General features: G+C 39.4%; 1 protein-coding gene across 2 annotated transcripts in view; it reads right to left on the reverse strand.

Moving 5' to 3' along the window:
* RAB3C (RAB3C, member RAS oncogene family) overlaps positions 1-27,257 on the reverse strand; it is a 302,358-nt gene that overhangs the window by 138,301 nt on the left and 136,800 nt on the right. For both annotated transcript variants that reach the window (XM_005221493.5, NM_001046606.2), the window contains exon 3: positions 17,888-18,006. In XM_005221493.5, coding sequence (XP_005221550.1) covers positions 17,888-18,006 — 119 coding nt within the window. The remainder of the gene's footprint in view (positions 1-17,887; positions 18,007-27,257) is intronic.

The following is a 27,257-nucleotide window of genomic DNA, read 5'->3' on the forward strand; positions in this document are numbered from 1 at the left end:
CTAGATTTTACTATACTTAACTCCTTGTGTGTCAGGTAACAAAGCTTTCAAAAATGTCATGATCAGGATCAAGCCCACTGGGGTTTAGAAAAGGCACAAACTGAAGAAAGGGGTTTGATCAAAAACAGGGTTAGGAAGAAAATGGGAGGTAAAAATATTTGTTGTTCTACTCTGCTCATAAGAGGAAGAATGTTTTGACACTTTGACACGGGCATTTTGATGAGCGCTCTATAAACATGACCTTGTCATACTGGCCTTATCACCACGTTTTGCTTCAGTGGCAATGAGACTGATGTGAATAATAAAATTTGGGAAGCCAACAAGGGCAAGAGTGGGAAGAAATGACAAGGGGAAAAGTGTGACATGTCCTTGAGGACAACGGAAGCTTTGCATTTGGAACCCTCCCAGATCTTGCTCTAGCATCTCTCTCTTTGGCTGGTTCTGATTTGCATTCTTTTATTATAATAAAACTATAATTGTAAGAATAGCACTTTCCTGAATTCTGTGTCATTCTAGTGAGTTATCAAACCTAAAAGTAGTGATGGGAAACCCTGAATCTGCAGCCTGTTGGTCAGAAGTGAGGATGGAGTTGTATCTGTTTAGATTGAGAAGATTTGGTCTTCCTACTCACTTCACAGGGCAAAGGCTGAGTGCATATTTTTGCTAATTGGGCAAGCAGAGAAGGAAGACCAACAGTATGTACATTAAGTACAAAATATTCTAAATATTCATGGAGACTGGAAAGCAGATCTGATGGAGATTATGTTCATGACAGACCTGAAGATACTAGTAAAGTTCAAGTAAACTACTAGAGTTACCATTCGTTTCTAAACAGGATCATCAACAATCCCACAATTTTCTTTTTTCATTAACAATATTACCAGGAACCAAGCTAAACATCTAGAACTAGAAAATGAGCTCTTATCACAATCTCCTCTCTGAAGAGTTACATGACAGGTCCTTCCAGACAAATCCACTCCCCAAGACAGGCAACTAACCTCAGAGCAAAGGAGGTAAAATAAAATAGCTAGAAACCAAGGAAATCCTGTGAGGAAATAATGGCATTTGCGATAAATATTGTGACACACAACCGAACATAAGGAGCTGCCAAGGAGTCTATTTTCAGAGTGTAAGTGAAGCAGAACAAATTGCAATCATATTTGTATAATACCTTTTATCCAAGAGACCAAGTCTTTTATTTAATCTTTATATTCCCTATATAGGTTGCCTGAGATAAGGCTGCAGGGACAAGAATTCAGCTTCTAGCCTTGACTTTAGTGTCAATATTTATGGAATTGTAATTACCACCTCCGAGTACAGGTGAGGTTAGGTGACAAGACGCAAAGTCAGACAGGACCGGCATCTCAATTCCCCTAGCTCCTTCTCTGTACATAATCAGCACATTCACCATTAATACGAGCTTCATGCTTCAATCTTCAAGCCTTATGCTATTTCCTGGATCACACACGCACACACACACACATGCATATACACACACACAAGATTCTCTGTAACTAGAATATAAGCCCAGGTTTGTCCTCATAGGTCTAGCCAGATATTGAGTAACCTTAAGTACTTAATTAAGACATCTTTAATTCAAGGCTTCACATTTTTTTTTTAACATGTCTGCATTCTTCATGCAGCTAATATTGGGCCAGAACCAAGTCCAGCAAAGGAAAAAATAAATGGAAAAAAACAAAGAAATTAAAAAAAAAAATCCAGAGACAGAAAGTTGGTTGATGGAACTTTGAGGCCATAAGAGATGAGCAAATATTTCTCACTGGGTTAGATGACATTTCTGGTCCTCTTAAGGCGCCCCCAAATATGTGTTGTGCATTTATTGGACTAACGGTATTCCTCACATACATGCTCCCCTCAAAAATAAAAATAAAAGACCATTTTAGGGGTGGAATATGCTATAGGAACCGAGCAGTAACTTCAAGTCGTTTTGCCCAATATGAAAGATGGGACACATTTTTATTTCTTTTCATCAGTTCCACCTACAGTCAACTTCATCTTACTGAGAGTTTGGAAGGTCTTACTATATAGAGTCAAAATTCTGGCAAGATAGGCAGTACCTCCCTACAAAATTGAACTGAGAGCACTGAGTTATTTTCTTCAAAATGTTCTGATACTGTTCTAGCCCTTGATTATCAACTTTTTGTAGGACACATAATTGATATATGCCTGAGGCTGCTAGACGATGAAGACAGCGAGTAAGGTCTAGTCTTGTATACCTCTCTTTCTGTCGTTCATACATTCATTAATTCAGCAAATATTTCTTAAACATTTAGTATAGTGCCAGGGACTATTCTAGGCACTTAGACATAATATTGCATAAAAGGGACAGAGATTAGCTATTCTGTGAGGCATGCTTGTTGGGGACAACAGACATGGTACATAAGTCAATTAGAAAATACATAAGAGGGTGGTAGATGTTATGGAAATATGAAGCCAAAAATGGGGACAGGGAATGCTAAGAGAGTTACAATATAAAATAGCGTGGGGCTGGCAGGTCTTGCTGAGCAGGTGACATTATGGGGAAGAATGGAAGGTGGTGAGGGGAGAACCACAAGGATATCTGGGAAGAGACTTCCAGGCCTGGGAATAACAGGAGCAGATGCCCTGAGGTAGAAGCAGGTCTGGTGCATTCTAGGAATGGCAAAGAGGCTGGTGTGGCCAGACTGGGCTGTGAGAGGGGGGAGCAGGAGAGGTGTGGTCGGAGAGGCAGCAGGTACATTGGGAGGGTCTAGCAGGCTCTTGAAAGGGCTCTGGCTTTAATCCAAGGGAGGTGGGATGCTGTGAATATTTGGAGCAGAGGAGTGACGTGATCGCACCTGAAAACAAGGTTTTGCAGATGATCAGATTAAGCTGAGGTTGTCAGGGTAGGCCCTGATCCAGTCTGTGCACAGAGGGACACACATATAAAGGGGAGATGATATGAAAACAGGGAGAATGCCACCTGCAGGCTAAGGAATGTCCAAGGCTACCAGAAGGGAGAGAAGCAGGGAAGAGGTTCTCTCTCGGAGGCCTCAGAAAGAGCCAGCCCAGCTGACACCCCAATCAGGGACCTCCAGCCCCAGAACTGAGAGAATACACTTCTGTGTTTTAAGCACCCAGTCTGTGGCACTTTGTTTCAGCAGCCCTAGCAAACTAATGAACAGTGGAAACAACAGTCAGGGAGGGAGGAGGGAGGATTTTGAATATGTGATTGATTATTATTCATGGATTCCAAATTTTTGAGTTTACTAGTTTATTTTTAATCTGAAAATAAATACAACACTTTCACAGACATGTGCAATCATGAGCAAGGTGGTGAAAAACCTGAATGGCCTGAAAACATACTCCCAGCTGAGTTGGAAGAAGGCAAGGCCATGGTCTGCCTTCTTCTTTCAGCTCTCACTCTCACAATACATTTAGAGCCATACTCTCCCCATTCTTTTAATCGATGATTTTGCTGTTCAGAATGACCTCCAAGCATAATGGTGAGGTGCTGTCTTGTTTCCAAGTGCAAGAAGGCAGTGATGTGCCTTATGGAGGAAATACCTGTGTTGGAGTTTCATGTGTGCATGAGTTATGTTGCTGTTGGCCGTAAGTTCAATGTCAGGAATCAACAATATGTATTAAATATGGTGTCCTGAAGCAGAAACACACCTAACATAAGGTATATATGATCGGCTGGCAAAAATATTGTGGATAGAAGCTCGCAGGAAAGTAACCCCGTACCTCATCAATGGGGCAATGATTCTGTACTCACTAACTCAGTACTTTTGATAACTTTACAGAGTATAACTACCTCAAAGAATAAGAGGAGACTGTATTTTGAAATTAGAGCCAAGATATAACAGTATTTTTTTAAAGGACTGAATGTGGGGTCTGAGAAAATGAGACATTAGGATTAACTCCAATATGTTGGCCTGATAAACTGGAAAGATGGAGACAGAAAAAGACAATGGAGTTTTTTTGAAAGCAGCTGTGGATTAGGAGCCATATATCTTCTAAATACTAACTTGAACTTAAGTTGGTGATGTGTATAAGAATACTGTTTCATGATTGGATCAGAGCTGAATTAAGAAATGTAGTCATTAAGATCCAGGGAGAGGAGAGACTCTTTGATGCCCAGCATGAGAAGGTGGTAAAACTCAGTGGTCAGACGTCTGAGCTCTAGTGCCACCACTGTCCCCTCCAAGCTATCTCAGAATCGACCTTACAGTTGGGACAACCCTTGAACAAGATTAAGAAGCTCCAAAAAAGGCTTAGCAATTGCGAATCATATCTTATTAATTGTTATTATCTGGCTAAAATTATTTCAGATTTAACCTGAGGTCACCTTAATTTAAGACCTTTATATATTTTTGGAGAAGAAGATAGAGAAGGAAAATTGCAGAGGAAGAAAATATGTGAAGGTGAAATTTCATTCATTCTAGCACATCTGCAGTGGGACCTTAAATGTCATGGAAATGAATTATTTAAAACTGGTGGGATGATGGTGTCAGACTTTTATCTTTAGTCTGGTGGTTTTTAAAAATTATCAATCTGCTCACCAGATTTCCTGCCTTAAAAATGTGTATTTATAGTTTCTTATTGTGTCATAAAAAGCTGAATGTAAATAAGTAAGGTGGAGGGAGATAAGCCAAATGACAATCTCCTGCAGGAAATAGAGCAGCCTGTGGCCATGCCATACTTAGAACAGAGGTGCATTTAAAGTCAGAAATGGGGAGGATTTTAAATCAAGCTAAAATGCCCTGCAGTGTGTACAGATATTTGAGTCTTATTGCTAGATATTCAGGAAGAGCCTGGACAACAGATTCAAATTCCATATACCCAGGGTCACGTTCCACCTGAGATCCAGGAAATTCTCTTGTCCACAACCCCTCTGAGAAACATTTCAAAGGCAGTGAAGTTTTCAACGCCTTCTGTTCCTAGAACTATCTAAATCTATTTGGGGCTTGTTTTTCTAATAAATCATTCATTTATTTCTTAAATCAAAGCCCACTGAAAGATTCAAAGCACAGAATACTCTTTCCCAAAGAGAAGTAACCTATATTTCCTCAAAATTATGGAGCTAAATTGCTGCTCTTGACTTTAAACTCCACACAGCTATCTCCTTAACAAACAGCAGGTTGGAACAAATGGAGATTTGGCAAATTAGTCTAGTTACTGACCATGATGACACATTGTTTCTCTACCTGGACAAAGCTGAAGAACACTGTAAGCGTTGTTTCAGCACCCAATCTGACTGTTTACAGCCATCTCGCTTTTCTGTGTCTTTTTACAAAATATGCCAATCAGTTCAGATAACCTTACTGGATGTACACTTCCTATGCAGGTTTCACTCACCTTAAATAATTCTTGAGCAGCTACTCAGTGCCAAGCATTCGGGTAGGCACTGGGATATAAAGGTAAAAAAGAGAAAAGGCACAGACCTTGTCTTCCAGGAACTTGGAACCCAGCAGGAAAACATAAAACTAAACAGGGGTTTACAATATGTTATAAGATATAACAGTGCTGAGATGGTTGGATGGCATTATCAACTCAATGGACATGAGTTTAAGGAAACTCCAGGAGATGTGAAGAACAGGGAAGCCTGGAGTGCTGCATGCAGTCCATGGGGTCACAAAGAAGCAGACATGGCTTAGTGACTGAACAACAACTTGGCAGGGGTGGTGTTTCAAGAGCCTACTACAGGAGCAAACAAATCCCGCATTAGAAAAAAATTTATGAAAAAGATGGTCAAGCTGAGATGTAAAGGATGAAAGGAAATTAGCTTGATCTGCGTAGAGGCTGGAGGGATGTGGTTTCTTGTAGGAGGCAGGGCATATACAAAGGCTCGGAGGAAGAGAAACCCAGAAGTACAAGAAGATCAAGGAACTGAAAGAAGTTCAAAACCAGAAAGACTTTAACAAGCATAATAATACAAGGTCAGCATCTGGTTTTCTAAGTATTAGCAATAAGCTCAAACTGCCTTCTATCTGAGATATAGTGCAGAAAAAAGGAATTGAGGGAGGAGAGTCTAGAGAGCACAGAATCCATGCACTCCTTTGAGTGGTTACCATTCGATTATTGGATCCTTTGAGACCACAAGAAATCTATATGTGTTTGGATCACATTTTCCCAGCCTCCCATGGGGCCTTCACCAAACATGCTCTAATGTTCGTCTCGTATGTTTTGAAGGCACTATAAAAAAAGGAGTCTCATGAGGTCTTTTTAGTACTAGATGTGAAAGTCAGTATTGACATAAAGCCAATGTGCCCCCAAATTAAAGACATTTCTAGCAGAATTTAGTGAAAAATTTTCTTTGCCCTCATGGATTCCTATAGTAATTTTTACCCTTTCCTATAATGAGAGCTGTATATTATATCATGTTTAATATTTTTTTTTTTGCAGCCATGGTTTTCACTTTGGTTTAAAAGACCCTCAGAACTAAATTTTCAACACGAGAGCCATTTTGCCCTTTAAATTTCCATTGGCTTTTAAATTCTCTGTCAGATGACCTCAACCTCATGTGCCCCCTCAACTTCTCCTGGACTTACGTGACTGAAGGGCTACTGACCAGCCACTCATTCATTCCTGCAAGGGCTCTGCTCAACTATCATCTCTGTTATCAACATGACACAGGCATGACCCAAAGCAGCTACCTCAGGCTAACGCCACACAGTTCTGCCTCCCACACTGAAGTTGCCCTGTTGCCACTGAAATGAGTCATCCTTGGATGTGTAACATAGAAATGCGGAGGCATTAAAGTCCCAGAAACAACCTCTGACCAGTACGAGACAAGGGCTCATGGGGAAACTCTTCTCGTCTACCTGACAGTTTCTGAGGAAGTGTCTCTGAGATCAAGGGCCAGTTGCACCTGATACCAAGCGGTGAAGGGTCCTTGCCAGACGCCCCCTAGTGTTGGTTCCCCTTTTTCCATGCCACACTTCCCTTTCTTCTCTTTTTTCTCTCTCTTGCTTCCCTAATATTCTAGTTCCCAATAAAGTATTAGCATTTATTCCTTTCCCACCATGTTTCTAGGAAACTAGGCCTAAAACAAACATCCCCCCCGATTATTGGGAGTCGCTCTCTACTATTTTATTAACCATATTGTATGCATCATTTGTGTTTACTTCATCACATCCTTTTTGAAAATTTGTAGACTCAAGATAAACTTATAAATAAGATCACAGCGAGCTTCATTTTGTGTTAACTTTATAGAACTTGGGAATCTGACTAAATTAAAGAGAGTATTTTTATTTCAGTTCAGTTCAGTCGCTCAGTCATGTCCGACTCTCTGCGACCCATGAACCGCAGCACGCCAGGCCTCCCTGTTCATCACCAACTCCCAGAGTTCACTCAGACTCATGTCCATCGAGTCAGTGATGCCATCCAGCCATCTCATCCTCTGTTGTCCCCTTCTCCTCCTGCCCTCAAACTTTCCCAGTATCAAACGCGTCAGCTCTTCACATCAGGTGGTCAAACTATTGGAGTTTCAGCTTCAACATCATTCCTTCCAAATTCCTCTAATAACATTCCAATCAAAAATTCAAAATACAGTCTAATGTGTTTTTAAAAAACGGATAGCTTCTATTTTCTCAAAATGATTTGTTAGTTTTCTGCCAGTCTCTCTAAATTTTATACTTGTCTTCTTAACTGACTACAATTTGTGTGTAGTTAAATTTTAAGACATTTTTCACTTAATCTAAATATTCCTACAGATAGATTGTTTAAGGATTTTACTGAGATCACAGCCAACAAGCATTTTCTTTTTTTTCCTATATAATAAAAGTACATTTTGTTAGGAAGAATATTTGAAGTTTTAGTTGCAAATGAAGTACAATTAATTTTTCATTTAGCCATATATTCTTTTTTCTGTGTTTTTTCTAGCCTTAAGATTAGCTGTTGGAGAATAGTAATTTAAAGAATCTGTTTCTTTGTACTTGTTTTTCAGGAATACCTCATTTTGTGTTATAGAAAACCATTGTGGAATATCAGCAAATGTCTCCTTCCCCACTCCTGCTAGATAATACTGTATATGTAAGCAAGTTTGTATTGCTGAGCTGGATTTTTTTTCCCCACACAGGTTTTTTCCCCTGAAGTATGAATAGAGTACTCAGATTCATAGACATAGAAAGTAAAATAATGGTTCAGGGGTTGGGGATAAAGGAGAACGGGAGGTTATTATTAAATTGACACAGTTTCAGTTTTGCAAGATGAAGAGTTGTGGAGATGGACTGTAGCGATGATTGCACGTCAACAACAATGTATTTAATACCACTGAACTGTGTACTTAAAAATGATTAAGGTTGTAAATTTTAAGTTCTGTATATTTTACCACAATAAAAATAAAAATTTAGAAAAAAGTTTTAATAAAATTGTACAGTAGTCAGTACTAGAGAAAAAAGATGAATGAACTTACACTGAAATACAGAAGACAAAATATAATATAAATATAAAGAGTAAGCTAGGTTTTTTATGTGTCTGCAGAAAGTACTAGGGTAGCATGGATGCAGAGCTATGGGAGTGAAGAGCATTGTCCACTGGGAATGGAAATTGGGGTGGGTGGGAACCAGGGCAGCACTATCTTCAAAAGCTTCATAGACAAGTTGATGTTTGAGATGGCCTTGAAAAGAGAATAAGAATTTAGAAAGATAGAAGAGAAGACATTCCAAGCAGAGGAACAGAGTTATTGAAAAAATGACACGTTTGTAAATGAGAAAAGTTCTATCTGGTTGAAATCTAGGAACAATGGAAGAGAGTGGTAGGGGATAATGTGAATGGAATAGACACGGTGGCTACACTGTCTACCATGCTAGAGGCTGTGGACTTCATTTTAAATCAATGCTCTTAATAAGAAATGGGCATCAGAATCACTGATGGAGCTGTCACATACATATGCCAATATTTATCACTGCAAATTTGGTTTAGTTTGTATACATTGGAGCCTGGGCTTCTGTATGCTGTCAAATCTCGACAATGATTCAGATGGGCCCCCAGAATCTCCACTATGAGAAATAAGACATTATTTAAGGCTTTATTTTTCAGATGAGAGATACGTGACTTAGCTCTGATAACAATATAATGCATGAACTGGAGAGGGTGGGGCTTGCTGGTAAGCACACAAGGTAGAAAACTGCTTAAGTGCTGATAGCTAAGGTTCCTAAATAGCTCATGACGGTCTGAATTTAGACAGTGGCCGGAGGGACAAAGGCATTCAAAAAGTCAAAACTACTGGATTGGTAGTAGGAGACGGCAATGGCACCCCACTCTAGTACTCTTGCTTGGAAAATCCCATGGATGGAGGAGCCTGGTGGGCTACAGTCCATGGGGGCACCAAGAGTCGGACACGACTGAGCGACTTCCCTCTCACTTTTCACTTTCATGCATTGGAGAAGGAAATGGCAACCCACTCCAGTGTTCTTGCCTGGAGAATCCCAGGGACAGGGGAGCCTGGTGGGCTGCCGTCTATGGCGTCACACAGAGTCGGACAAGACTGAAGCGACTTAGCAGCAGCAGCAGGATATAACAGGTTCAGTTCAGCTCATTCGTGTCTGACTTTTTGTGATCCCCATGCAGCACACCAGGCTTCTCTGTCCATCACTAGCTCCCAGAGCTTGCTCAAACTCATGTCCATCGAGTCAGATATGCCAGCCAACATTCTCATCCTCTGTCGTCCCCTTCTCCTCCTGCCTTTAATCTTTCCCAGCATCAGCATCTTTTCCAGTGAACTGGCTCTTTCCTTCAGGTGGCCAAAGTATTGGAGTTTCAGCTTCAGCATCAGTCCTTCTAATGAACATTCAGGACTGATTTCCTTTAGGATTGACTGGTTGGATTTCTCTGCAGTTCAAGGGACTTTCAAGAGTCTTCTCCAATACTGCAGTTTGAAAGCATCAATTCTTCCATGCTCAGCCTTGTTTATAGTCCAACTCTCACATCCATACATGACTACTGGAAAAACCATAGCTTTGACTAGATGGACCTTTGCTGGCAAAGTAATGTCTCTGCTTTTTAACATGCTGTCCATGTTTGTCATAGCTTTTCTTCCAAGGAGCAAGCGTCTTTTAATTTCATGTCTGCACTCACCATCTGCAGTGATTTTGGAGCCCAAGAAAATAGAGTCTCTCACTGTTTCCATTGTTTTCCTATCTATCTGTCATGAAGTGATGGGACCAGATGCCATGATCTTCGTTTTCTGAATGTTGAGTTTTAAGCCAATTTTTTCACTCTCCTGTTTCACCTTCATGAAGAGGTTCTTTATTTCTTCTTCACTTTCTGCCATAAGGGTGGTGTCATCTGCCTATCTGAGGTTATTGATATTTCTCCCAGAAATCTTGATTCCAGCTTATGCTTCATCCAGCCTGGCATTTTGCATGATGTACTCTGTCTATAACTTAAATAAGCAGGGTGACAATATACAGCCTTGACATACTCCTTTTCCTATTTGGAATCAGTCTGTTGTTCCACGTCCGGTTTTAACTGTTGCTTCTTGACCCGCATATAGATTTTTCAGGAGGCAAGTAAGGTGGTCTGGTATTTCCATCTCTTGAAGAATTTTCCACAGTTTGTTGTGATCCACACAGTCAAAGGCTTTGGCATAGTCAATAAAGCAGAAATAGATGTCTTTCTGGAATTCTCTTGCTTTTTCAATGATCCAACGGATGTTCACAATTTGATGTCTGGTTCCTCTGCCTTTTCTAAATCCAGCTTGTACATCTGGAAGTTCACAGTTCATGTACTGTTGAAGCATGGCTTGGAGAATTTTGAGCACTACTTTGCTAGCATGTGAGATGAGTGTAATTGTGCAGTAGTTTGAGCATTCTTTGGCATTGCCTTCCTTTGGTATTGGAATGAAAACTGACCTTTTGCAGTCCTGTACCCACTGCTGAGTTTTCAAAATTTGCTGGTATATTGACTGCAGCACTTTAACAGCATCATCTTTTAGGATTTGAAATAGCTCAACTGGAATTCCATCACCTCCACTAGCTTTGTTCGTAGTGATGCTTCCTAAGGCCCACGTGACTTCACATTCCAGGATGTCTGGCTCTAGGTGAGTGATCACACCATTGTGGTTATCTGGGTCATGAAGATCTTTTCTGTATAGTTCTTTTGTGTATTCTTGCTGCTGCTGCTGCTAAGTCGCTTCAGTCGTGTCCGACTCTGTGTGACCCCATAGACAGAAGCCCACTAGGCTCCTCTGTCCCTGGGATTCTCCAGGCAAGAATACTGGAGTGGGCTGCCATTTCCTTCTCCAATGCATGAAAGTCAAAAGTGAAAGTGAAGTCACTCAGTCGTGCCCGACTCTTAGCAACCTCATGGACTGCAGCCTACCAGGCTCCTCTGTCCATGGGATTTTCCAGGCAAGAGTACTGGAGTGGGGTGCCATTGCCTTCTCCGTGTGTATTCTTACTACCTTCTTAATATCTTCTGCTTCTGTTGGGTCCAAACCATTTCTGTCCTTTATTGCGCCCATCTTTGCATGCAATGTTCCTTTGGTATCTAATTCTATTGAAGAGATCTCTAGTCTTCCCCATTCTATTGTTTTCCTCTATTTCTTTGATCTATTTCTATTGATCACTGAGGAAGGCTTTGTTATCTCTCCTTGCTATTCTTTGAAACTGCATTCAAATGTGTGTATCTTTCCTTTTCCTCTTTGCCTTTAGCTTTTCTTCTTTTTTCAGCTATTTGTAAGGCTTCCTCAGATAACTATTTTGCCTTTTGGAGTTTCTTATTCTTGGGGATGGTCTTGATCACTGCCTCCTGTACAATGTCACAAACCTCCGTCCATAGTTCTTCAGACACTCTATCAGATCTAATCCCTTGAATCTATTTATAGTCACTTCCATTGTATAGTCGTAAGGGATTTGATTTAGGTCATACCTAAATGATCCAGTCATTTTCCCTACTTTCTTCAACTGAAGTCTGAATTTGGCAATAAGGAGTTCATGATCTGAGCCACACTCAGCTCCCAGTCTTGTTTTTGCTGACTGTATAGAGCTTCTCCATCTTTGGCTGTAAAGAATATAATCAATCTGATTTCCGTGTTGACCATTTGGTGATGTCCATGTGTAGAGCCTTCTCTTGTGTTGTTGGAAGAGGGTGTTTACTATGACCAGTGCGTTCTCTTGGCAAAACTCTGTTAGCCTTTTCCCTGCTTCATTTTGTACTCCAAGGTCAAATTTGCCTGTTACTTCAGGTATTTCTTGACTTCCTACTTTTGCATTCCAGTCCCCTATAATGAAAAGGACATCTTTTGGGGGTATTAGTTCTAGAAGGCCTTGTAGGTCTTCATAGAACTGTTCAACTTCAGCTTCTTCAGCATTATTGTTTGGGGCATAGACTTGGATTACTGTGATATTGAATGGTTTGCCTTGGAAATGAACAGAGATCATTCTGTCATTTTTGAGATTGTACCCAAGAGCTGCATTTGGGACTCTTTTGTTGACTATGATGGCTACTTCATTTCTTCTTAAGGAATTCTTGCCCACAGTAGTAGATACAGTGGTTATCTGAATTAAACTTGCCCATTCCAGTCCATTTCAATGATTCCTAAAATGTTGATGTTCACTCTTGTTGTCTCCTGTTTGACCATTTCCTATTTACCTCAATCATGGACCTAACGTTCCAGGTTCCTATGCAATATTGTTCTTCACAGCATGGGACTTCACTTCCGTCACCAGTCACATCCACAATTGGATGTGTTGTGGATGTGAACCTGGGGAGTTTGTCTTTCTGTGTCATATCTTTTTGCCTTTTCATACTGCTAATGGGGTTCTTATGCAAGAATACTGAAGTAGTTTGCCATTCCCTTCTCCAGTGGACCATGTTTTGTCAGAACTCTCCACCATGACTTGTCTGTCTTGAGTGGCCCTATATGGCATGGCTCATAATTTCATTGAGTTAGACAAGGCTGTGGTACAATGTAACAGGTAAAGAGAGAAAAATCAAACTGAGAACTCAGATTTCAACCACAGGCAACTGGGTTCTGGTGGCTCCATTAACTGGAATAGTAAATACTGGCATAGATACTAACTACAGTTCTAAAAGACGATGCTGTGAAAGTGTTGCATTCAATATACCAGCAAATTTGGAAAACTCAACAGTGGCCACAGGACTGGAAAAGGTCAGTTTTTATTCCAGTCCAAAGAAAGGCAATGCCAAAGAATGTTTAACTACTGCACAATTGCACTCATCTCATACTCTAGCCAAGTAATGCTCAAAATTCTCCAAGCAAGGCTTCAAAAGTATGTGAACCAAGAACTTCCAGATGTACAAGCTAGATTTAGAAAAGGTAGAAGAACCAGAGATGAAATAGCCAACATCTGTTGGATCATAGGAAAAGCAAGATAATTCAGAAAAACATCTAATTCTGCTTCATTGGCTACCCTAAAGCCTTTGTATGGAACACAACAAACTGGAAAATTCTTTAAGAGATGGGAATACCAGACCACCTTACCTGCCTCCTGAAAAATCTGTATGCAGGTCAAGAAGCAACAGTTAGAACCAAACATGGAACAATGAACTGGTTCCAAATTGGGAAAGGAGTACGTCAAGCCTGTATATTGTTATCCTGCTTCTTTAATGTAAATGAAGAGTATATCATTCGAAATTCCAGGCTGGATGAAGCAGAACCTGGAATCAAGATTGCTGGGAGAAATATCAATAACCTCAGATATGCAAATTACACACCCTTACAGCAAAAAGCAAAGAGGAACTAAAGAGCCTCTTGACCAAGGTGAAAGAAGAGAGTGAAAAAGCTGGGTTAAAATTTAACATTAAAAAAATGAAGATCATGGCATCCAGTCCTATTACTTCACAGCAATTAGATGAGGAAACAACAGAAACAGTGTGAGACTTTATTTTCTTGGGCTCCAGAATTACTGAAGATGGTGCCTGCAGGCATGAAATTAAAAGATGCTTCCTCCTTGGAAGAAAAGTTATGACAAACATAGCATATTAGAAAGCAGAGACATTCCTTTGGCAACAAAGGTCCCTCTAGCCAAATCTGTGGTTTTTCCAGTAGTCATGTATGGATGTGAGAGATGAACCATAAGGAAGGCTGAGTGCCAAAGAATTGATGCTTTTGAACTGTGGTGTTGGAAAAGACTCTTGAGAGTCCCTTGGACAGCAAGGAGATCACACCAGTCAATCCTAAAGAAAATCAACCCTGAATATTCATTGGAAGGACTGATACTGAAGCTCCAATACTTTGGCCACTAGATATGAACAGCTGACTCATTAGAAAAGATCCTGATGTTGGGAAAGACTGAAGGCAGGAGGAGAAGGAGATGACAGAGGATGAGATTCTTGTATGGCATCACCGACTCAATGGACATGAACGAGCAAGCTCCGGTAGATAATGAAGGACAGGGAAGCCTGGCATACTGTAGTCCATGGGGTCACAACGAGTCAGACACAACTGAGCGGCTGAACAGCAACAACAACTAACTACAATATCTGGCAGATTGACCATCAGAGTAGGTGCTCAATACCCATTGAATGAATGAAAGATACCTAATAAACCATGATCATACAACTGTGGATGACAACATGAGTAAGTAGGGCTGATTTATGGATAAGCTTTGTTGAGTTTTGACAGGTATGTATGTCTAGGGGAGGTAGAGTAGGAGGTTGTGAAAAAGAAATGCATAACAGAGGGCACCAGCAAACAAAAAGCCACAAAGGTTAGAAAGTTTAGGCTCAGTTCCCCAAACAGTGAAAGGTTAAGTTCAGCTTTTGAATAGTGAGAGATGAGACTGTAAAAAAATATGGGCTCCATGATGTTCTGTGTCTGAAAGTCAGTCTGAGGAAGTTTTAATTAATTAAGGAGGTGATAGTGAGTCGTGGCTATTGAGCAGGGGTCTTCCATGATCTTTAGGATCATTTTCTTTTGGGAAACTTTTATAACAGCACTGGGATAGGATGGATTGGAATGGGAAGAAATCTAAGGGGAGGCAGATTGGTTAGAAGGATATTATGAAGGAAGAAGCAAAGATCAGAAGTCCTGATGGTCATGTGGTTTGTCAGGCAGGAACAGATCCAAAGGATATTCGGGAAAAAGTTAATATGCAAGATCAGGCCCCAGATTGGGATGGACAGAAGTTAGAGTTGGATTCGAGGTGGAATCTGGGTGGCAAAGCATTGTCACCTCAATGAACAGCAAAAACTGAAGCCAAGAAGGTGAGCAGTTTCAGGTGAAGACAAGTGATTCTGAGATGCCAGAAGGAGATAGCGGGAAATGGGAACACTGCACTTCAGAAGACAGACTGGGGCCCGATATTTAAAGTTGGGAATCACCTGATATAAGTGATGATGATTGTGTGAATGGATAAGATGGCCAAGGAAACAGAATAAGCCCAGGAAAAAAGCCAGGAGAGGATGCTTACCCTCGGCTGGGTGAGGCAGGAAGTAAAAGCTAGGAAGTAGAAAGAGGAGCAGTCAGAGAGAGAGAAGATTAATCTGGGAAATGTGCTTCTAAGAGGACAGGAAACAGAGCTTCTAAGGAAAGAGTGGGTCAATAGAGCCAAATAGTTAGAGAACTGGAGAAGTAGAAGAATTGACAGTGGAGGGAGCTGGGCAGGGCTGCAGAGGCAAGGAATGGAGCGGGGCATGGGGAAGATGTACTTTTCCATAGCGTTTCTAATGCAGGAGTCAGGGGTACTGCTGGGATGGCTCCTACACTGTTATCATGTGGTTTCACAGAACTCAATAGATCCATCTCTTCTCAGCAGTCATTGGAAAAACGGGCCACAAGTATGGGTACAAATCGATTTAAGAACCCTGATATCGGAAATTAATTCATGAACACTCCCAGGACTTATCATGTCCTGAGAGGAATCAGTCAAAGATAGAATGACCATTTTTGCTAAAGCTGAAACTCCAGTACTTTGGCCATCTCATGAGAAGAGTTGACTCATTGGAAAAGACTCTGATGCTGGGAGGGATTGGGGGCAGGAGGAGAAGGGAACGGCAGAGGATGAGATGGCTGGATGGCATCACTGACTCGATGGACGTGAGTCTGAGTGAACTCTGGGAGTTGGTGATGGACAGGGAGGCCTGGCATGCTGTGATTCATGGGGTTGCAAAGAGTCGGACATGACTGAGCGACTGAACTGAACTGAACTGATGTGTACCAGAGCTATGGGTGGCACTGGGTAGCTCCACAGTATTAACTGAACCACCCATTCTGTTACTAATTTGAAATGCTACTTTTATCATAGAGTAAATCCCAATTGGCTTTCTGTCTATACCTGGACTCTCTGTTTCATTCCATTTTGTATCAAACCTCCTGGTATTTGATTGGGATTGCCTTGTGTTCACGAATTTATTTGTGAAGAACTGACATTTTTTATACTATTCAGCCTACTAAAAAGAGGGGGGTACTTAAGCCTTCTTCTATGCCCTTTAGTGAAGATAAGTACTTTTTCATAGAGGTCCTAAGCTTGTCTTTTGAATTACCATTGTTAGTGGTATTAGTATTATTTTTTGTATTTTAAGTGTGTGTGTGGAAATAAGAAGTATGTAGGTGCTTTCTCAGATAAGCAATATGAATTTTAAAAAGCAATCTAAAGCAAATGTAAATTTTTAATAGCACCTGATCTTCACTGAGGACTTCCCAAGTGGCTCAGTGGTAAAGAATACACCTGCCAATGTAGAGATGCAAGAGACATGGGTTCAATCCCTGGGTTGGGAAGATCCCCTAGAGGAGGAAATGGCAACCCACTCCAGTATTCCTGCCAGGAAAATTCCATAGACAGAGGAACCTGGTGGGCTACAGACCATGAGGTTGCAAAGAGTGGGACATGACTGAGCGACTGAGCATGACCTTCACTGAGCTGATACACAAGTAAATAAATCATTTTGGATAATACTGTCATTAAAATAGAAAAAAAATGTCATTTATTTTACCTGTATATTGGTAGTTTTTCCTTCAATAAGACAGGATGTGACTATGTATGGTAAAATGTGGATCTGTTGAGCCCTCCCCACCCCCTGCCCTGCAAATCATGTTTATCACAGGTGTTGTCACATGGTTTGATGTAACTGGGAGTAAAGAAAGGTTTCAGTTTTATTTTTTTCTTCATCCCAGTCCTTTGAAAATTTTCAGTTTAAAGAAAAACGTAAAACTAACTAACAAATCCAGATAAGGAGTCAGCAAACTTCTACCGTAAACAGCCAGAGAGAACAGCCATAGACAATAAGTAACTGAGCCTGGTTGTGTTTTAATAAAAATAAAAAAAAAAAAAAACACCATTAATATTTATTTATTTATTTGGCTGCACCGGGTCCTACTTGTGGCATAAGATCTTCTATCTTCATCATGGAGTCTTTAGTCGTGGCATGCACACCCTGAGCTGCAGCACATGGGATCTAGTTCCCTGACCAGGGACAGAACCTGGGGCCCCCGCACTGAGAGTGTAGAGTCCTAGCCACTGCACCACCAGGGAAGCCCTTCTAACAAAACTCTACTTATAAAACAAGTGGTGAAAAAAAAATAAAAAAAATAAAACAAGTGGTGAGCCCGTTGTGCTGCATAGGCCAGATTTGGCCCATGGCTCATGGTTTCCAGATCCCTAGTTTAGACCAGTATACTTCCAAATTTTTCATTATCGGTGCTTCGAAAAATTGAAAGCAATGTACTTGTCCCCATGGAACTAAAGACGACAGGATGCAAAGTGCTGGAGTGAACAAAACAGAGCAAAATCACCAAAATGATTTTTTATCAATACTCCCATAATGAGTCTGAGCATAGCTAGCCCTTATCGGCTTTCTGAAACACAACTGGGATCATAGTACATAAAAAATATACATACTATATTGTGGTGTGGTCACTGCTTTGAGGAGAGAGAAAGAGTTGAATGAAAAAAGAAAATAATCATTATTAGTAATGGGAACTTTTGCTGTTACTTACCAGTCCTGTACTGCATTGAAGGATTCTTCATTTGTGATGTCATACATTAAAATAAAGCCCATGGCCCCGCGATAATAGGCTGTGGTGATAGTCCTGTATCTTTCCTGGCCTGCTGTGTCCTACAAAATAGAAACAACAGTCTCTCAGAAACTGAAGCAATACATCTTTTGGGGAGTGATTAATTATTCCCCAAATTGTCATAACAGAGAGTTTACATTGTACTTGCAATGTCTAGCTGTATATGTTTTTCAGTCTTGATTTTCCTAATCATTTTCATAGGGCAGCTCTGCAATATTATGAGAAAATCTTTTTGAGGGGTAAAGGGCTAGCTCAGAGTACCTTCTATATTTGTTCATTCCCATTAAGCAGCACCTAACTATAGAAAAAAGAAGACAGTTCATACATATCAAAATCTGTGGCTTTTTGTATAATTTAAAACCAGGGGAGTACATTAACGCCATCATTATGAATTTACTGTCTATCTGCTAAATGCAAGCCTCTGTGGAGGGAAAAAAGAAATTTATGAAAAAGTGTCTGCATTTAAAAACTTGCAGTGTAGTTTCAGTTTATTCAACGGTAAAAAATGAGAATAAAAATACCTGCTTTGTATGAGTGTTTGGGTTGGACATATAAGGAGTGCCCAGTCTCCCATTAGAGAACCAGGGGGACATGCACAAAGCACTGAACCTCTATTAACTTGAACCCCCTAAAGTCTAGCATGCTTTTAGGGTGACATGATATAATGTATTGGAAGTGCTTCATAAAGCCTGACACACAAAAGTGGCCAATAAACAGCAGGAACTGGCTGTTATTCCTGAAGTTTGGGAAGGTTAAATCTAACACAGGATGGCACATGGCAGCTTACAAATGCAGGTGTTCAGAACCTGCAAAAGAGCCACATGCAGCAGGGAAGACTGAGAATTAGAGGCATCCCTGAAATGACCTGTATATGTCATGGACACTGCACAGTGTAGCTGAAGAAATTACTATTCAACTGTCTTGCCCTTTGTCTTCTTAGGATTTGGGATATCACTTATAACCCAGAGGTCCTTGGTTTCCCTCTTTGCCACTTTCCCAGGAGACTGGGCTCTGATTTCTCCATCCTAGTATTCTTGGTGCTTAGCATTTTGGACAGAAATGTTACCTTCTTTCTAACTTCAGTCTGGGTCCTCTTTCCTCCCTTCTCCCAGAGATGCCTCCTTTGTAAACAAAATGAATCCTGGTTCCAAGCCCTGAAGGGAAAGCTAATGTGTTAGATGATACAAGAAGAGGTTCCTTTCACATCGAAATGAAATGTACATCTCCTGGGTCTCAAACAGATTCTCACTGGACCTGCCGTTCCTTGTCCATACCCCCTCCCTCTCAGATGCATACACGACGCCTCAAACTAACAGCAGGAAATTCAAGACTGCTCACAATTTTCTCCTAATTTGTGTGATGTATTCTATTTAGCCCCTGAAAATTCAGAGAAGGGTGACTAAAGAGGCTGAAGAAATCAGCAAATGATTTCAGGAGAATGTGGGGGTGTGAAATAAAGCTTGAAAATTAGCAAAGGGTATGACAGTGCATGAAGTCAGAAACAAGTATACTCGACTTGTGGAGCAGGGATAAGACTGGCCTGATTAGAGGTATTTATTAGGTAATGTTATTGAAATACGTTTCCAAAGGTAAAATGAAAAAGATTACGGTACTCAAAATAGCAAAAATGAAGCAAAACAAGCAAGGAAAGTCTTTCAGAACAAACATTTCAGAATTGGCAGAAAACCCAAAGTCTAGATCTCACCACATGAAAATCTGACCATGTCTTGATTATAGAAAACAACTCTTAAAAATAAAATTGAAATGATGTGAATCAGATAATATTTGATTATTTTTCTGTATTTTGCTTAGCATTTTATAAATATGAATGTGTAGATGTTAGCGATAACCTTGGATATCAAAAACTCCATGTAATTGGGACCAAATATACAAATTTATCAGACAGAAAGTATCCAGTCTTGAGCTTATTTGGATATTCTTGGATATGCATTGGCTCTAATTCCATTAACAGTATATCCAGTTGTTAAATAAAGAGGAAAGTTAGACAATGAAATGAAATGGTGTTTAAAAAGCAAAGTATAATCAGAGATTGTGTAATATATTTTAGCTCTCTGGGAGACACAACCCCTTACAACTAGTCATCCTATTTTAAAACTTGGGCACTTTTGTCTCGGGTTCATAATTTTTCAGAATACATTATCTATAAAACTACTTTTTTTTTTCCCCCTACTGTGAAGTAACTTTAAATAGCTTTCATTATCTCTTGGTAAAATTGACTGAGTAGCCTTATCATCGGTTGGGGACCCCTTTCTGCTGCTTTTTCTAGACAACAGACAGCTTTCCCCTAATTTCTCATCGGAGAAAACAGCCAATATGCCTGAGCCACTGCTAAAAGGTGACCCAGACCCTCCTGTCAAGCATGTCTTCAACACGGGCACTGAATGATGTTGTGTTGAAAAACTATGACATTATCTCTTTCTTCTTGACCTCCTTCAGTGATGGCTTCCCTTTTCATAAGATGCTAATTTTATTTTGACAGTAAAGAAACCAGGTCTAGTGTTATAAAACACATCAACTTCCCACTTTGAGTGTGTTTCATCTTCAAGGGAGCAGAAATCAAGGTTGTGTTATATTATGATTGAGATGTTACAGGAAACCACTGGGTCAGACAGCCATTATGTATCAAAATTTAAAAATAGAGGGGGACAAAAACAGCTTTCAAGAAAAAAAAAAAACAGGAGCTTTCAGACAGCAGGTAAGTCACAGCAAGGGACAGGATCTTCCACAGGATTCTGACTTGAACCCAGAAACACAATCTAATTTGAGGTAGTTCTCACCTAAAAGCTCTCAAGGAGAATAAGAAATTGCAGCAAGTAAAGGACATGTAGTAAGAAATACAAAGAGGAAATTTCCTTTCCAGATACAAAGAAAATAAAGAGTAAAACTAAGGTAATAAACAGATGCTAAATTGGCTCTGCATTGGTTTTGAGCATTGAAAACAATTTTAGGTTTCCAAACTCATTAGCACTTTCTCTCCCACTATATTAGGAAGAAAAAGGAGTCAGAAAAAAAACACCTCATTACATCTGACATTTACTAATAATGATAGAAGGTTATACTGGAAAGAAAATAACATTTATAATGTCAAGTGCCACTAATGTAATTAAATGTGAGAATCTTGAAAGGGAACTAAAATGGTACCTCTCCTCAATCTGCTCAGGAAAAGGGCTCTAAACCCTGGTTTTGCCTTGTTCCTCTTCCCAGTTGATTCTAATAACTGGAGGCACCTGCTGGTTTTCTACAACTGCAGGCTTCTGGTGATTGAAAAATCACAACTGGAAATCTTTTGCACAAAAAAATGAGGGATAAAAATATGATTGAAAAATCAAAACTTTCTTCTAAGAGAGTTAGCTTTCATTTTTCTCTCTTTTAAGGAAAAATAAAATCATTTTAGCTGGCTTAAATATTTTGATTTCTCAATCATGCTCTTAGGAATTGTTGGCTTTAATGACAAGTTTGATTAGCAAATACTTGAATACCTGTCAAGAAAAGAGCTCTATAATGGAAAACATTAGCAGTTTGATCAGTAGTAGCTAGGAGCATGCTTCAGTTCTGAATTTTGGCATTTTTGTCTGTTCTTGCCTTATGTTTTCTTTCTCTGGTGAAACATTTTCTTTTTTTAACTGCACGTAGTGTATTCTCAATCACTTTGGAAGTCACACAGAGATAATGTGCAGTTTTAGACTGAGGAAATAGCTTTCATTTGTAAGATCTGGGTTACATTGTAATTCGCGTTCTTGTTTTGGTGGTTATTTCTCTCTGTATTGAATTAAACAGAAAATGGAAGTAACCATTAGTAAAGAAACATAACTCAAATAATATCACTACCATCAAAATACTTTTTATTGAGTGTCTAGACAAAGAAAAATGGATTGAAGGACAGATAATCCTGATACATAGTAAAGTAGGTCATTTTATAGGTGGAGAAATCAAATCAGAACACACTGGTGTTAACCAAAGGAAATAATATGTAATAATCCAAAGAAGAAATCAGTAGCAATGTACAGTTGGATGAGAACATTGAAACATAAGACATGAAACACATTTTATCCAGTGAACTCCGAATAGATACAAATATGTGAAACAGAATAAACATTCAGTCATTTAGCATTCAAGCAAGTAGTGATCCTTTAACTTAGACCTTGCTACCTTTTTACCTGCAGGAATTATTTTGAATTATCAAAGGAAGATTAAATTATTCTCAATATAGTATTAATGATTATTGGTTGATTGATTGATTCAATAAACAATAAGTGAATACCTATTACCAGTTACAAACTATGATAATGCTTATTAAATTGATCTATTCTAGACATATTTTTATATATTTAACAATTCTACACTTTAAAAGCACTTCATTAATCGGGATATCCTATTCCTTACATGTCTATAAAATATTAGAATATATATCATTTCTAAAGTACCAGACAGCATAGCAATTTAAAATTGTAATTGAGACCATCTCCAATTCAGAGTCACAGTTGTGGGTTGTATCATGTTCTTCCCAGAAGATATGTGAATTCCCGCCCCTAGAACCTGTGAATGGGATCTTATTTAGAAATAGGGTCTTGGCAGATGTAATCTAGTTCTGATGAGTTCATAGTGGATTATGATGGATTCTAATCCTGTGACTGGTGAAAAGAAAACAGAGACACAGAAGGGCATTTGAAGCCAGTAGCAGAGACTTGGAGTGATGTAACAACAAGCCAAGAAACATCAAAGATTGCTGGGAAGCACGAGAAGCTAGGAGAGAGGCATGAAATGAATTCTCCTTCTGGAGCCTGAGAGAGAGCATAGCCTTGTGACCCCTTAATTTAGGACTTCTATCCTCCAGAACTGTGAGGCAATACGTTCCTGTTGTTTTCAGCCACCCGGTTTGTGGTACTTCATTATGGCAGCCCTAGGAAACTAATACAGTCACTGACCCCAGTTTGCAATCTGCATGACCAGGGCAAAAGCAATATAAATTGCACAGCTATCCACATACCCCTTTACTACTTTACAGGAGAGAAAATACAGAAGGTTAACAGTGGTCTATTGGAGAACCCTAAAATAGTCTCATGAAGATGTTATGCCAAAATGCATAACTATATTCCACTTATGAAAACTAATTCTACTCCAAAAAGCTGAGTTGATATGTCTTATTGCTTTAAAAAAGTAGATCCTACTATATATGAATACACACATATATTGTTATTAGAAGGACAGAGCACCATTCCTTGAAGTGATACATATTATATACTGCTTCATGCTGGAATTTTATCCCCACATGATTGAAGTGCTGTTACAGAAAAACCTAAAGGCATAACATATACTGAGACACTACCTTCCAAAACAACAGAAATAACAAAATGTTGATTATCATGTATTTCTTTTATGTGCTATTACTTCCCTCCCAGTTGTATTTATTTTTTTCATTTCCATAAATAGGCAGGCATAAAGCAGCACGAAACACACTCTGATGAAAATAGTAAGCAAAACAGAGAGCTTAAATATTTTATGCTCTCTTGCTGCACGTTTATTTTTGGAATAAGAACTTTTTCCTTACCGCAGGTAATCTTCCATAAAGATGAAATTTACAAACCATTTTTCCCTACTGATCTTTTACAAACAGTCACTATGAATTCATTTTCAAATACTTAGTTATACAAGCATCTGTAAATCAAGCACGCATTTTAGAAGAGGGTTCTAATAATCTGGCCTCTAAATAATTCTTTGATCAATGTAGAGGTTCTTCCTAACTATTGTCCTTTATCCATCCTCTTCACACCAGCCAATTTTATCGATCAGATTTTCTCGGCATGATGTTTAACTTTGAAACACCCAATCCTTCATTTTACAATGGCATCCACTTCCAAGTAAAACCTAATAAAACAAGCCTGAGGCACAAGGATAAAACTTGACCTATTATTTCTTGGCAGTGTTGCCATGGCAATCCATCTTTTCTGGAAGAGAGGAACAGTTGTATATAGCTCTTTTATAGGGGGCCTTAGACTCTATTGTCAGTGAGACCAAAACACATCTGCCAATTGTGTGTTTCTGCTCATGAAAAGTTGGAGACACTTTTCAGAAAATGCTATTTCAATGCTCAGATGAACTCTTTTCAAGACCTTTATAAAATTTATAATCAAAACCATGTAAAGACATCTTCCTTCATTTTAAGAGCTTGTTATCTACGGATGAGTAACACAAAGGCAGAGAAAGACACCATTTTTACTTTCTTTCTAATTAATCTTTCTGACAGTCTTCTTCCCAGTAGGATTTTGATTATGTTCAACTTTGTCAAAACCTAGGGCATAAACTTTTAAATGCAGGCAGCTCAGAGCTCTTCATCAAAATTAGTGATTGTTTTTCTTCACAGAATGCAATTCAAATGCTTCCCATCAGACCAAGTGGTCTATGTTTTAAAGGGTAATAGGCTTTTGAGTGGGATTCTTAGTGTTGGCCTAAAATTGGGAACTAAAGGTGTGTGTGTGTGTGTGTGTATACACATACATATATGTGTGTGTGTGTGTATATATATATATTTATATATATATATGACTGATTTGAGTTGTATGGCAGAAACTAACACAACATTGTAAAGCAATTTTCCCCCAATTAAAAAATAAATTAACAAACTAAAATTAATTAAAAATTTAAAAAAAGCCTCCAACCATATTCCTTACAAAGGGATGGAGGTTTCACCCGCACATGTGCCAGTTGGATGGATGGATGGATGTCTGCTCAGACAATGGAACTGCTGACCTTAGGTATTTGAGAACTGAAGAGAGAGGCAGGGTGGTGGAGGGGAGGCAGTAGAGAAGTCTGACTTCCCGCAGGTTAGCATGGCTAGGTTATGTGAGTTCCCCATGGATCAGTAAACACCAGGGCAGGCAGCTGCTCTTGAGACATCTTGCCATGAACCCACCTCTGAGAAGGCTGTCTCCTGGATGAGGCGCGGGAGGCGAGGAGGATTACTACCAGAGGCAGGAGGGGCTGAATGAATGTTAAAAGGGAAAGAACCTGAACCAACCTTTCTTGTCATGGCACTGAGCAGTGGGAGAGCCGTGCAAGGCTCCCTGAACCTCCCGCATGAGGGAGCCAGCGTTCAGATACGTGACACACGGAAGGTTACATGGGCTTAGCCGGGGAAGCCGAGTGGGAACTGTAAATCACAACTAGTTCCGGCAGAGTCATCTGCCTTACCTTTCCAGCCCTTCGCTGGTCCCTCCAGAGTAACAACTAGGAAAAAAGGAAGAACAGAAGAGGTGAAAGGGTGACTCAAATCTCTCTTCCTATTACACTACCAATGTCTGGGAATATAGCCAGATTTGAGGGAAGAATATGAGTGTTAAATTGGATATGACAAGAGGATTTTAATCTAGGATCAAAAATGCTGAGGTTTTAAAATAGACTATGTATTTTTCAGAATAGATTTAGGGTCACAGCAAAATTGAACAAAAAGCACAGAGATTTCCCATATACCCTCTGCCCCACAAGTGCATAGCCTGCTCTCCCATCATTCACACCCCCATCCTCACCAGAGCAGCACATGTGTTATAGCTGATGATGTTACACCCTCATTGACACATCGTTACCACTCACAGTCCATAGTTTACACGGGGGTTCGCTCTCCATGGTGTACGTTCCATGGTTTGGACCATTTTATGATGACATTTACCCACCATTATAGAAACACCTTATCTGTGCCCTGCCTGAACTTTTTTTTTCCTTTCTTAAATAAAAGGAGAAAGACTAGAAATGGGATCTGTTCAAATTGTGGTTTAGGGATAACCACAGGACATTGGACAAAGTATCACTGAAAACAGGGTTTCTATAAAAATAATACCAGTGCATGATATTTAATACCAGCAGGTTTAGACTCTTCACCAAACTACGTACCAATGAAATATAACAACATGAAGAATATGGACTTAAGAAAAGTTTTACACATTTCAAAGCACATTCCCAAATATCATTCCAATTAATTGTTTTCTCAGAGGAGACTATTTATAGATGATGGAACTGAGAAATAAAGAGGTTAGGCACAGGTTCTATGGTTTTCCTATCAATCATACAAAAATGCTGCTTTCAAATTGTTTATTGCCCACCAAATTGTAAATGTTTGTTCAAGAATCTTGATCAGATAATTATGAGAGGTTATAAAACATGTAGGAGGTCATTATAGTTCATAATTTTACTATCAATAGCATCTGAACTTTAAGGGAGAGCTAGTTTTTTGAATAAAACTCAGTCTTATGTTGAAGTGTTTAGGAATGAAGTATAATGATGTCTGCAACTAACTATGAAATACATTAATGAAAATAAGATGGATAAATGAATGGATAGAGGGATGGATCGACATGTGATAAAGTAAAATGGTAGAATCTAGGTTAATTGTACAATGTAAGTGATGAACATGTGTTTCCCATAAAATTCTTTCAACTCCCCCCTGCCCCCCACCTCCCTGGCCAAAAGAGGTTAGGCACTGGTTCCGAGTCAAAGCAGTAGAAAATGACATGTTACATGAAAGTCCAGCTCTTCTCACACAAATCTAGTCCTCTTTCTGAATATCAGGCTGGAGACTGAAGAATTTACATTATATTTTTTCACTCAAGGTCTAGGTTTGATATTATCACTTGGATATTTAACACTTGTTCCATGTATGTGCTTTCAATCTTTGTCAGCTTCATATTTTCAAACTCCATTCACTCTTCAAGCAATTGTGCTGTGTCTAGTCCACATCTACTCTTTCAGGGCATGTTTTTCTCCTTTTTCTTTAGTCTGTGAATTTTCTTCTTAAGTTTATCTTTGCAAGCTCCTTTTTCTGTCCACCTCTTGAAGGTTTTACACAGGCTTATGATCTTCATTCTCTCTCATCATCCTGTACCGTACTATCTTCACAGTTTCAAAGGTAATCTATAAATAGCTCTGCCTCCCCTGGAAACCTTGACCACACTCTTGCTCCCCAGAATGACATTTCCATCATTGTAACACAGAGATAGCTCAAATTTATCTTGCTCAAATAAGTCAGTGCAATTCTCTTAAATTTATTATGTCACTAGCATTTTAAATCTTTTAATCACAACATCAAACTCACAGATATTCTCCTCAGAATTTGGCCTATAAATACTAAATACATTTTTGTTGGAGAAAAAAAAAACCAACAGCTATAGCTTAGCAGAGTATCCTATTGGGAGTCAGCTTTTGGCTGAATATTTGGCACTTGTGTGAACTTGGTTATCTCAGTGGCCTCTCTGGGCTCTGATGTCCTCATTTGTAAATGAGA

The sequence above is a fragment of the Bos taurus genome, chromosome 20, assembly GCF_002263795.3.
Source record: "Bos taurus isolate L1 Dominette 01449 registration number 42190680 breed Hereford chromosome 20, ARS-UCD2.0, whole genome shotgun sequence".
In the NCBI taxonomy this organism is placed as follows: Eukaryota; Metazoa; Chordata; class Mammalia; order Artiodactyla; family Bovidae; genus Bos; species Bos taurus.